The 11,676-nt window shown below is 53.5% G+C and overlaps 2 protein-coding genes across 4 annotated transcripts in view; both read left to right on the top strand.

Moving 5' to 3' along the window:
* ece2a (endothelin converting enzyme 2a) overlaps positions 1 to 7,423 on the top strand; it is a 332,069-nt gene extending 324,646 nt beyond the window's left edge. For all 3 annotated transcript variants that reach the window (XM_065013682.1, XM_065013681.1, XM_065013683.1), the window contains one exon: positions 6,948 to 7,423. In XM_065013682.1, the coding sequence (XP_064869754.1) occupies positions 6,948 to 7,235 (288 nt within the window). In that variant the 3' untranslated portion in view covers positions 7,236 to 7,423. The remainder of the gene's footprint in view (positions 1 to 6,947) is intronic.
* Positions 7,424 to 7,725: 302 nt separating this feature from the next.
* LOC135565720 (uncharacterized) lies at positions 7,726 to 8,439 on the top strand. The gene has a single exon (XM_065013622.1). It carries the CDS (start codon positions 7,726 to 7,728, stop codon positions 8,437 to 8,439), a length of 714 nt encoding a protein of 237 aa, XP_064869694.1.
* Positions 8,440 to 11,676: the final 3,237 nt, after the last annotated feature.

Raw genomic sequence — 11,676 nt, 5'->3', positions numbered from 1 at the left:
GAATGACCTGGAATCTGCATGAACTGGTCATAACAAGGAGATCTGGTCTTCATCTAGGAATGTGAACCCTTAGAATGACCTGGAATCTGCATAAACTGGTCATAACAATGAGATCTGGTCTTCATCTCGGTCACAACGTTCGTCCTTAACGTAACAGAACTTCCGCACTCAACAATCCGGTCGCATTTCGCTTCGCTCCACAGGTAGTATCACATTTTTCATTTCATTACAGTACAACGGCTTGATTTGTTTGATCGTAGCTAGCTACATAGCTAGCTACATAGCCGTCTTTGTATCAAAGATAATTGTGTAGTCTTGAGCGATTTCCTAGGTTAGCTAGCCAGCTATTGTCGTTCTTTTAACGCAACGTAACGTAAATCAACACTGCTAGCTAGCCAGCTAGCCCCGAATAGCAGCACAGTAGCACAGTAGAAACCATTACACTCAACGGAACGACTTGATTAGTGTAGTGTCAACAACGCAGACACTGCCAGCTAGCCTACATAGTCAACAACGCAGCCTCTGCCAGCTAGCCTACTTCAGCAGTACTGTATCATTTTAATCATTTTAGTCAATAAGATTCTTGCTACGTAAGCTTAACTTTCTGAACACTCGAGACGTGTAGTCCACTTGTTATTCCAATCTCCTTTGCATTAGCGTAGCCTCTTGTGTAGCCTGTCAACTATGTGTCTGTCTATCCCTGTTCTCTCCTCTCTGCACAGACCATACAAACGCTCCACACCGCGTGGCCGCGGCCACCCTAATCTGGTGGTCCCAGCGCGCACGACCCACGTGGAGTTCCAGGTCTCCGGTAGCCTCTGGAACTGCCGATCTGCGGCCAACAAGGCAGAGTTCATCTCAGCCTATGCCTCCCTCCAGTCCCTCGACTTCTTGGCACTGACGGAAACATGGATCACCACAGACAACACTGCTACTCCTACTGCTCTCTCTTCGTCTGCCCACGTGTTCTCGCACACCCCGAGAGCTTCTGGTCAGCGGGGTGGTGGCACCGGGATCCTCATCTCTCCCAAGTGGTCATTCTCTCTTTCTCCCCTTACCCATCTGTCTATCGCCTCCTTTGAATTCCATGCTGTCACAGTTACCAGCCCTTTCAAGCTTAACATCCTTATCATTTATCGCCCTCCAGGTTCCCTCGGAGAGTTCATCAATGAGCTTGATGCCTTGATAAGCTCCTTTCCTGAGGACGGCTCACCTCTCACAGTTCTGGGCGACTTTAACCTCCCCACGTCTACCTTTGACTCATTCCTCTCTGCCTCCTTCTTTCCACTCCTCTCCTCTTTTGACCTCACCCTCTCACCTTCCCCCTACTCACAAGGCAGGAAATACGCTCGACCTCATCTTTACTAGATGCTGTTCTTCCACTAACCTCATTGCAACTCCCCTCCAAGTCTCCGACCACTACCTTGTATCCTTCTCCCTCTTGCTCTCATCCAACACTTCCCACACTGCCCCTACTCGGATGGTATCGCGCCGTCCCAACCTTCGCTCTCTCCCCGCTACTCTCTCCTCTTCCATCCTATCATCTCTTCCCTCTGCTCAAACCTTCTCCAACCTATCTCCTGATTCTGCCTCGTCAACCCTCCTCTCCTCCCTTTCTGCATCCTTTGACTCTCTATGTCCCCTATCCTCCAGGCCGGCTCGGTCCTCCCCTCCCGCTCCGTGGCTCAACGACTCATTGCGAGCTCACAGAACAGGGCTCCGGGCAGCCGAGCGGAAATGGAGGAAAACTCGCCTCCCTGCGGACCTGACATCCTTTCACTCCCTCCTCTCTACATTTTCCTCTTCTCTCTCTGCTGCTAAAGCCACTTTCTACCACTCTAAATTCCAAGCATCTGCCTCTAACCCTAGGAAGCTCTTTGCAACCTTCTCCTCCCTCCTGAATCCTCCTCCCCCCTCCTCCCCTCTCTGCAGATGACTTCGTCAACCATTTTGAAAAGAAGGTCGACGACATCCGATCCTCGTTTGCTAAGTCAAACGACACCGCTGGTTCTGCTCACACTGCCCTACCCTATGCTCTGACCTCTTTCTCCCCCCTCTCTCCAGATGAAATCTCGCGTCTTGTGACGGCCGGCCGCCCAACAACCTGCCCGCTTGACCCTATCCCCTCCTCTCTTCTCCAGACCATTTCCGGAGACCTTCTCCCTTACCTCACCTCGCTCATCAACTCATCCCTGACCGCTGGCTACGTCCCTTCCGTCTTCAAGAGAGCGAGAGTTGCACCCCTTCTGAAAAAACCTACACTCAATCCCTCCGATGTCAACAACTACAGACCAGTATCCCTTCTTTCTTTTCTCTCCAAAACTCTTGAACGTGCCGTCCTTGGCCAGCTCTCCCGCTATCTCTCTCAGAATGACCTTCTTGATCCAAATCAGTCAGGTTTCAAGACTAGTCATTCAACTGAGACTGCTCTTCTCTGTATCACGGAGGCGCTCCGCACTGCTAAAGCTAACTCTCTCTCCTCTGCTCTCATCCTTCTAGACCTATCGGCTGCCTTCGATACTGTGAACCATCAGATCCTCCTCTCCACCCTCTCCGAGTTGGGCATCTCCGGCGCGGCCCACGCTTGGATTGCGTCCTACCTGACAGTTCGCTCCTACCAGGTGGCGTGGCGAGAATCCGTCTCCACACCACGTGCTCTCACCACTGGTGTCCCCAGGGCTCTGTTCTAGGCCCTCTCCTATTCTCGCTATACACCAAGTCACTTGGCTCTGTCATAACCTCACATGGTCTCTCCTATCATTGCTATGCAGACGACACACAATTAATCTTCTCCTTTCCCCCTTCTGATGATCAGGTGGCGAATCGCATCTCTGCATGTCTGGCAGACATATCAGTGTGGATGACGGATCACCACCTCAAGCTGAACCTCGGCAAGACGGAGCTGCTCTTCCTCCCGGGAAGGACTGCCCGTTCCATGATCTCGCCATCACGGTTGACAACTCCATTGTGTCCTCCTCCCAGAGCGCTAAGAACCTTGGCGTGATCCTGGACAACACCCTGTCGTTCTCAACTAACATCAAGGCGGTGGCCCGTTCCTGTAGGTTCATGCTCTACAACATCCGCAGAGTACGACCCTGCCTCACACAGGAAGCGGCGCAGGTCCTAATCCAGGCACTCGTCATCTCCCGTCTGGATTACTGCAACTCGCTGTTGGCTGGGCTCCCTGCCTGTGCCATTAAACCCTACAACTCATCCAGAACGCCGCAGCCCGTCTGGTGTTCAACCTTCCCAAGTTCTCTCACGTCACCCCGCTCCTCCGCTCTCTCCACTGGCTTCCAGTTGAAGCTCGCATCCGCTACAAGACCATGGTGCTTGCCTACGGAGCTGTGAGGGGAACGGCACCTCAGTACCTCCAGGCTCTGATCAGGCCCTACACCCAAACAAGGGCACTGCGTTCATCCACCTCTGGCCTGCTCGCCTCCCTACCACTGAGGAAGTACAGTTCCCGCTCAGCCCAGTCAAAACTGTTCGCTGCTCTGGCCCCCCAATGGTGGAACAAACTCCCTCACGACGCCAGGACAGCGGAGTCAATCACCACCTTCCGGAGACACCTGAAACCCCACCTCTTTAAGGAATACCTAGGATAGGATAAAGTAATCCCTCTCACCCCCCCCTTAAAATATTTAGATGCACTACTGTTCCACTGGATGTCATAAGGTGAATGCACCAATTTGTAAGTCGCTCTGGATAAGAGCGTCTGCTAAATGACTTAAATGTAAATGTAAATGTAGACAAACACAGTCTGCTTAAAGTAATAACACACAAACAACAGTACGTTATCATGTCTTTATTGAACACACCTTGTAAACATTTAACAGTGTAGGGTGGAAAACCCTGCACTGTGAATGAGAGCGTACCCCTCTCTATCTCAGGTCATTACAGTTTAAGGTGATGAGAGCGTACCCCTCTCTATCTCAGGTCATTACAGTTTAAGGTGGTGAGAGCGTACCCCTCTCTCTCTCAGGTCATTACAGTTTAAGGTGATGAGAGCGTACCCCTCTCTCTCTCAGGTCATTACAGTTTAAGGTGATGAGAGCGTACCCCTCTCTATCTCAGGTCATTACAGTTTAAGGTGATGAGAGCGTACCCCTCTCTCTCTCAGGTCATTACAGTTTAAGGTGATGAGAGCGTACCCCTCTCTCTCTCAGGTCATTACAGTTTAAGGTGATGAGAGCGTACCCCTCTCTATCTCAGGTCATTACAGTTTAAGGTGATGAGAGCGTACCCCTCTCTCTCTCAGGTCATTACAGTTTAAGGTGATGAGAGCGTACCCCTCTCTCTCTCAGGTCATTACAGTTTAAGGTGATGAGAGCGTACCCCTCTCTCTCTCAGGTCATTACAGTTTAAGGTGATGAGAGCGTACCCCTCTCTATCTCAGGTCACTACAGTTTAAGGTGATGAGAGCGTACCCCTCTCTCTCTCAGGTCATTACAGTTTAAGGTGATGAGAGCGTACCCCTCTCTCTCTCAGGTCATTACAGTTTAAGGTGATGAGAGCGTACCCCTCTCTATCTCAGGTCATTACAGTTTAAGGTGATGAGAGCGTACCCCTCTCTCTCTCAGGTCATTACAGTTTAAGGTGATGAGAGCGTACCCCTCTCTCTCTCAGGTCATTACAGTTTAAGGTGATGAGAGCGTACCCCTCTCTCTCTCAGGTCATTACAGTTTAAGGTGATGAGAGCGTACCCCTCTCTATCTCAGGTCATTACAGTTTAAGGTGATGAGAGCGTACCCCTCTCTCTCTCAGGTCATTACAGTTTAAGGTGATGAGAGCGTACCCCTCTCTATCTCAGGTCATTACAGTTTAAGGTGATGAGAGCGTACCCCTCTCTCTCTCAGGTCATTACAGTTTAAGGTGGTGAGAGCGTACCCCTCTCTATCTCAGGTCATTACAGTTTAAGGTGATGAGAGCGTACCCCTCTCTATCTCAGGTCATTACAGTTTAAGGTGGTGAGAGCGTACCCCTCTCTCTCTCAGGTCATTACAGTTTAAGGTGATGAGAGCGTACCCCTCTCTCTCTCAGGTCATTACAGTTTAAGGTGATGAGAGCGTACCCCTCTCTATCTCAGGTCATTACAGTTTAAGGTGATGAGAGCGTACCCCTCTCTCTCTCAGGTCATTACAGTTTAAGGTGATGAGAGCGTACCCCTCTCTCTCTCAGGTCATTACAGTTTAAGGTGGTGAGAGCGTACCCCTCTCTCTCTCAGGTCATTATAGTTTAAGGTGATGAGAACGTACCCCTCTCTCTCTCAGGTCATTACAGTTTAAGGTGATGAGAGCGTACCCCTCTCTCTCTCAGGTCATTACAGTTTAAGGTGATGAGAGCGTACCCCTCTCTATCTCAGGTCATTACAGTTTAAGGTGATGAGAGCGTACTCCTCTCTCTCTCAGGTCATTACAGTTTAAGGTGATGAGAGCGTACCCCTCTCTCTCTCAGGTCATTACAGTTTAAGGTGATGAGAGCGTACCCCTCTCTATCTCAGGTCATTACAGTTTAAGGTGATGAGAGCGTACCCCCCTCTCTCTCAGGTCATTACAGTTTAAGGTGATGAGAGCGTACCCCTCTCTATCTCAGGTCATTACAGTTTAAGGTGATGAGAGCGTACCCCTCTCTCTCTCAGGTCATTACAGTTTAAGGTGATGAGAGCATACCCCTCTCTCTCTCAGGTCATTATAGTTTAAGGTGATGAGAGCGTACCCCTCTCTATCTCAGGTCATTACAGTTTAAGGTGATGAGAGCGTACATTTACATTTACATTTAAGTCATTTAGCAGACGCTCTTATCCAGAGCGACTTACAAATTGGTGCATTCACCTTATGACATCCAGTGGAACAGTAGTGCATCTAAATCTTTTAAGGGGGGGTGAGAGGGATTACTTCATCCTATCCTAGGTATTCCTTAAAGAGGTGGGGTTTCAGGTGTCTCCGGAAGGTGGTGATTGACTCCGCTGTTCTGGCGTCGTGAGGGAGTTTGTTCCACCATTGGGGGGCCAGAGCAGCGAACAGTTTTGACTGGGCTGAGCGGGAACTGTACTTCATTTAACATTTAAGTCATTTAGCAGACGCTCTTATCCAGAGCGACTTCCTCAGTGGTAGGTTTAAGGTGATGAGAGCGTACCCCTCTCTCTCTCAGGTCATTACAGTTTAAGGTGATGAGAGCGTACCCCTCTCTCTCTCAGGTCATTACAGTTTAAGGTGATGAGAGCGTACCCCTCTCTATCTCAGGTCATAACAGTTTAAGGTGATGAGAGCGTACCCCTCTCTCTCTCAGGTCCAGTCTGTCTATAGATCAGTCCTGCTCTACCTGACTGCCACTGCCCACTCTTTTAGCTACAGTACCACAGAGGAAAGATTCATGATACAATACAAATATGCTTGTCTAACACTCTCTTTCTCCCATCCTCTTTCTCCCATCCTCTCTCTCCCATCCTCTCTCTCCCATCCTCTCTCCCATCCTCTCTCTCCCATTCTCTCTCCCCTCTCTCTCCTATCCACTCTCCCCTCTCTCTCTCCCATCCTCTCTCCCCCTTCCACTCTCCCCTCTCTCTCTCCCATCCTCTCTCTCCCTTCCTCTCTCCTCTCTGTCTCCCCTCTCACGCTCTCTCACTCTCCCTCTCTTCTCTCCCCTCTCTGTCTCTCTCCCCCTCTTTCTCTCTCCCTCTCTTCTCTCCCCTCTCTATCTCTCTCCCCCTTCTCTCTCCCCCTCTTTCTCTCTCTTTCTCACTTTCTCCCCCTCTCTCTCCCTCTCTCTCTCTCTTCTCACCCTCTCTCTCCCCATGTCTTGCTCTTTCTCACTCTCTCTCTCTCTCTTCTCTCCCCCTCTCTCTCCCCTCCCCTCGCTTTCTCTCTTCTCCCCTCTCTCTTCTCTCCCCCTCTCTCCCTCCCCCCTTCTCTCTACCCCGTCTCTCACTTTCTCTCTCTCTCCAGATCAGTCGTGTTTTAAAACCGGGAGGTCGTTTCCTGTCTGTAACCTTCGCCCAGCCTCACTTCAGGAAGCGCCTCTATGCTCGCCATGACTACTGCTGGTCTATACGTACCCGTAGCTACGGAGACGGCTTCCAATACTTCCTGTATGTGCTGACCAAAGGGGAGGAGCTTAGTCCAGAGGATGTCACTCTGGAGAGAAGGTTATTGGAGGAGGCCCAAGATCCGCCCAATGAGGTCAGGACCCAGGAAGCAGACACTGAGTCCTTCCTGTATTGTATTGACCTATAGGAGGCAGAATCTCAATGGACTCTACAACAGGCTACAAGTGACTTATGTTTGCCATTATGCCAAAGACTGTTTTTATCCACTGTGGCTTTTTAACCAGTTGTTATACTGTGATAAATTTTTAGGATTATGTCATGTATGCGTTGTTTTATTAAGTGAAAACATCTTTGATTAAAACTACTTAAAGGCCAGTCATTTCTGTATCACAATGGTGTTCCGTCAAATCCTCATTATATTGTTTCGTTAATTATCCATCATTGGGGGTTTTGTGAGACCCCACACTACAAGCTCCTCCGGACAGTCTGTATAACAGTCCATTAACATGACACCAGCATCCTCCTGGTATTTGTCATTGAAAATCTGATCAGATGAAGGGAGCGACGGGCCATGGAGAGAGGAAGGGAGCGACGGGCCATGGAGAGGAAGGGAGCGACGGGTCATAGAGAGAGGAAGGGAGCGCAGGGCCATGGAGAGAGGAAGGGAGCGACGGGCCATGGAGAGAGGAAGGGAGCGACGGGCCATGGAGAGAGGAAGGGAGCGACGGGCCATGGAGAGAGGAAGGGAGCGACGGGCCATGGAGAGAGGAAGGGAGCGACGGGCCATGGAGAGGAAGGGAGCGACGGGTCATAGAGAGAGGAAGGGAGCGCAGGGCCATGGAGAGAGGAAGGGAGCGCAGGGCCATGGAGAAAGGAAGGGAGCGCAGGGCCATGGAGAGAGGAAGGGAGCGACGGGCCATGGAGAGAGGAAGGGAGCGACGGGCCATGGAGAGAGGAAGGGAGCGACGGGTCATAGAGAGAGGAAGGGAGCGCAGGGCCATGGAGAGAGGAAGGGAGTGCAGGGCCATGGAGAGAGGAAGGGAGCGACGGGCCATGGAGAGAGGAAGGGAGCGCAGGGCCATGGAGAGAGGAAGGGAGCGACGGGCCATGGAGAGGGGAAGGGAGCGACGGGCCATGGAGAGAGGAAGGGAGCGACGGGCCATGGAGAGAGGAAGGGAGCGACGGGCCATGGAGAGAGGAAGGGAGCGCAGGGCCATGGAGAGAGGAAGGGAGCGACGGGCCATGGAGAGAGGAAGGGAGCGACGGGCCATGGAGAGAGGAAGGGAGCGCAGGGCAATGGAGAGAGGAAGGGAGCGACGGGCCATGGAGAGAGGAAGGGAGCGACGGGCCATGGAGAGAGGAAGGGAGCGACGGCTCCGTTGATAAAGTAGAAATCATTTATTTTTCATTCTTTGCTGAAATGTAATTACTGTCTATTTTTAAGACTTAAAAATGTCTCAGCAGACAGTCTCTTCTCTTTCTGCTGAGGTTGCTGCTGAGATTTGCAAATATTTGGTTAAAATAATTATGGGAATATAATTCAATGCAATAAATATGAACTGCCATTTTGCTGTGTGTAGTGTGGAAGTGTTGATATATGGGTCGTTATATGACAGATGCTTTGGCCGGCATAACTAATGTTGATGTTGTGTAACTAGCATCTACCTTAATGCATTACAACCATGTGCCTCAACAGTCAATACTGCTTGATAGTGTGAGTGTTCAAACACTCAGGGGACCTCATTGAGAAGAAACAACTGAACTCATTTAGAACCTCTCAGTGCCAATACACAACCTGTACACACACACACACACACACAGGGCTCTACTTTAACAAACTTAACGCAAACGTAAATCGAAGCTCAGGCACAGTGCTATAGGTTCAGGAGTGTGTCTGAAATATTTGAGCTATTTTCACTATTACAATTATCAGCCCAGTTACTGGCGTTGGTGCAAATGGGCTGGGTTTTGATGGATAAACAGGCTGTGGGTGTGTCCGGTCTTGGCCCCTCACTGGCCAATCAGAACGTGCTCCATGGCCCCTCACTGGCCAATCAGAACGTGCTCCATGGCCCCTCACTGGCCAATCAGAACGTGCTCCATGGCCCCTCACTGGCCAATCAGAACGTGCTCCATGGCCCCTCACTGGCCAATCAGAACGTGCTCCATGGCCCCTCACTGGCCAATCAGAACGTGCTCCATGGCCCCTCACTGGCCAATCAGAACGTGCTCCATGGCCCCTCACTGGCCAATCAGAACGTGCTCCATGGCCCCTCACTGGCCAATCAGAATGTGCTCCATGGCCCCTCACTGGCCAATCAGAACGTGCTCCATGGCCCCTCACTGGCCAATCAGAACGTGCTCCATGGCCCCTCACTGGCCAATCAGAACGTGCTCCATGGCCCCTCACTGGCCAATCAGAACGTGCTCCATGGCCCCTCACTGGCCAATCAGAATGTGCTCCATGGCCCCTCACTGGCCAATCAGAACGTGCTCCATGGCCCCTCACTGGCCAATCAGAACGTGCTCCATGGGGAAATATGTGGTTGCTTCAAGTTGTGTATTTATGGTCTTCTGTGTATTGCCTTGGAATCAACACCAATTCCAATGTTGGTCCGTTATAGTTTGTTAAATGGCTTTCAGAAACAAAATAGCAAAATGTACACCTATCTTTGCTAAATATCTTAACTTGAACACATTTGTAGTCCACATTGTTCTGGGTAATTGCATGACTTCGTAGCATTCACACTGACATAGGGGCCAGGCCTGCTGTAAATTGCGTTTTGGCTGAGCATGGACATGTCAAACATTGTCAATAAGCAAGATTACATTCATTATTGATAAGGCCTAAAAAGAGAGTAAATAACTCTAATCATGCCTCTAATCTTCCCCCTGTCCCCCTCCGTCCTCCCCTTGTCCCCCTCCGTCCTCCCCCTGTCCCCCTCTGTCCTCCCCCTGTCCCCCTCCATCCTCCCCTGTCTCCCTCAGTCCTGTCCCCTTCCATCCTCCCCTGTCCCCCTCAGTCCTCCCCCCCTGTCCCCTTCCATCCTCCCCCTGTCCCCCTCCGTCCTCCCCCTGCCTCCCTTCCGTCCTCCCCCTGTCCCCCTCTGTCCTCCCCCTGTCCCCCTCCATCCTCCCCCTGTCTCCCTCAGTCCTGTCCCCTTCCATCCTCCCCCTGTCCCCCTCAGTCCTCCCCCTGTCCCCTTCCATCCTCCCCCTGTCCCCCTCCGTCCTCCCCCTGCCTCCCTTCCGTCCTCCCCCTGTCCCCTTCCGTCCTTACCCTGTCCCCCTCTGTCCTCCCCTGTCCCCTTCCATCCTCCCCCTGTCCCCCTCAGGCCTGTCCCCCTCAGTCCTCCCCCTGTCCCCTTCCATCCTCCCCCTGTCCCCTCCTTCCTCCACCTGTCCCCCTCCTTCCTCCCCCTGTCCCCTTCCATCCTCCCCCTGTCCCCCTCTGTCCTCCCCTGTCCCCCTCCGTCCTCCCCCTGCCTCCCTTCCGTCCTCCCCCTGCCTCCCCCTGTCCCCTTTCGTTCTCCCCCTGTCCCCCTCTGTCCTCCCCTGTCCTCCCCCTGCCTCCCCCTGTCCCTTCCATCCTCCCCTCCGTCCTCCCCTTGTCCCCCTCTGTCCTCCCCCTCAGGCCTGTCCCCTTCCGTCCTCTCCTTGTCCCCCTCCTGCCTCCCCCTGTCCCCTTCCGTCCTCCCCCTGCCTCCCCTCAGTCCTCCCCTTGTCCCCCTCCGTCCTCCCCTCAGTCCTCCCCCTGTCCCCTTCCATCCTCCCCTGTCCCCCTCCGTCCTCCCCCTGTCCCCCTCCGTCCTCCCCCTGCCTCCCTTCCGTCCTCCCCTTGTCCCCCTCCTGCCTCCCCCTGTCCCCCTCCTGCCTCCCCCTCAGTCATCCCCTTGTCCCCCTCCGTCCTACCCCTGTCCCCGTCCGTCCTCCTCCTGTCCCCCTCCTGCCTCCCCTCAGTCCTCCCCTTGTCCCCCTCCGTCCTCCCCTCTGTCCTCCCCCTCAGTCCTGTCCCCTTCCATCCTCCCCTGTCCCCGTCCGTCCTCCCCTGTCCCCCTCCATCCTCCCCCTGTCCCCCTCCGTCCTCCCCCTGTCCCCGTCCGTCCTCCCCTGTCCCCCTCCTGCCTCACCCTCAGTCCTCCCCTTGTCCCCCTCCGTCCTCCCCCTGTCCCCGTCCATCCTCCCCCTGTCCCCCTCCGTCCTCCCCCTGTCCCCCTCTGTCCTCCCCCTGTCCCCGTCCGTCCCCCTCCGACCTCCCCTGTTCCCTCCGTCCTCCCCCTGCCTGTCCCCCTTCATCCTCCCCCTGTCCCCCTCCATCCTTCCCCCTGTCCCCCTCCGTCCTCCACCTGTCCCCCTCTGTCCTCCCCCTGCCTCCCTTCCGTCCTCCCCTGCCTCCCCCTGTCCCCTTTCGTTTCTCCCCTGTCTCCCTCTGTCCTCCCCCTCCGTCCTCCCCTTGTCCCCCTCCGTCCTCCCCCTCAGGCCTGTCCACTTCCGTCCTCTCCTTGTCCCCCTCCTGCCTGTCCCCTTCTGTCCTCCCCCTGCCTCCCCCTCAGTCCTCCCCTTGTCCCCCTCAGTCCTCCCCCTGTCCCCTTCCATCCTCCCCTGTCCCCCTCCGTCCTCCCCCTGTC

The sequence above is a fragment of the Oncorhynchus nerka genome, linkage group LG9b, assembly GCF_034236695.1.
Source record: "Oncorhynchus nerka isolate Pitt River linkage group LG9b, Oner_Uvic_2.0, whole genome shotgun sequence".
Lineage (NCBI taxonomy): Eukaryota > Metazoa > Chordata > Actinopteri > Salmoniformes > Salmonidae > Oncorhynchus > Oncorhynchus nerka.
Note: the sequence above shows the minus strand (reverse complement) of the source record. Positions and strands in the feature narration are given on the sequence as shown.

Bases quoted from the DNA above. Each gene is read 5' to 3' on its own strand.
- LOC135565720 (XM_065013622.1), top strand. From the start codon at position 7,726: ATGGAGAGAGGAAGGGAGCGACGGGCCATGGAGAGAGGAAGGGAGCGA.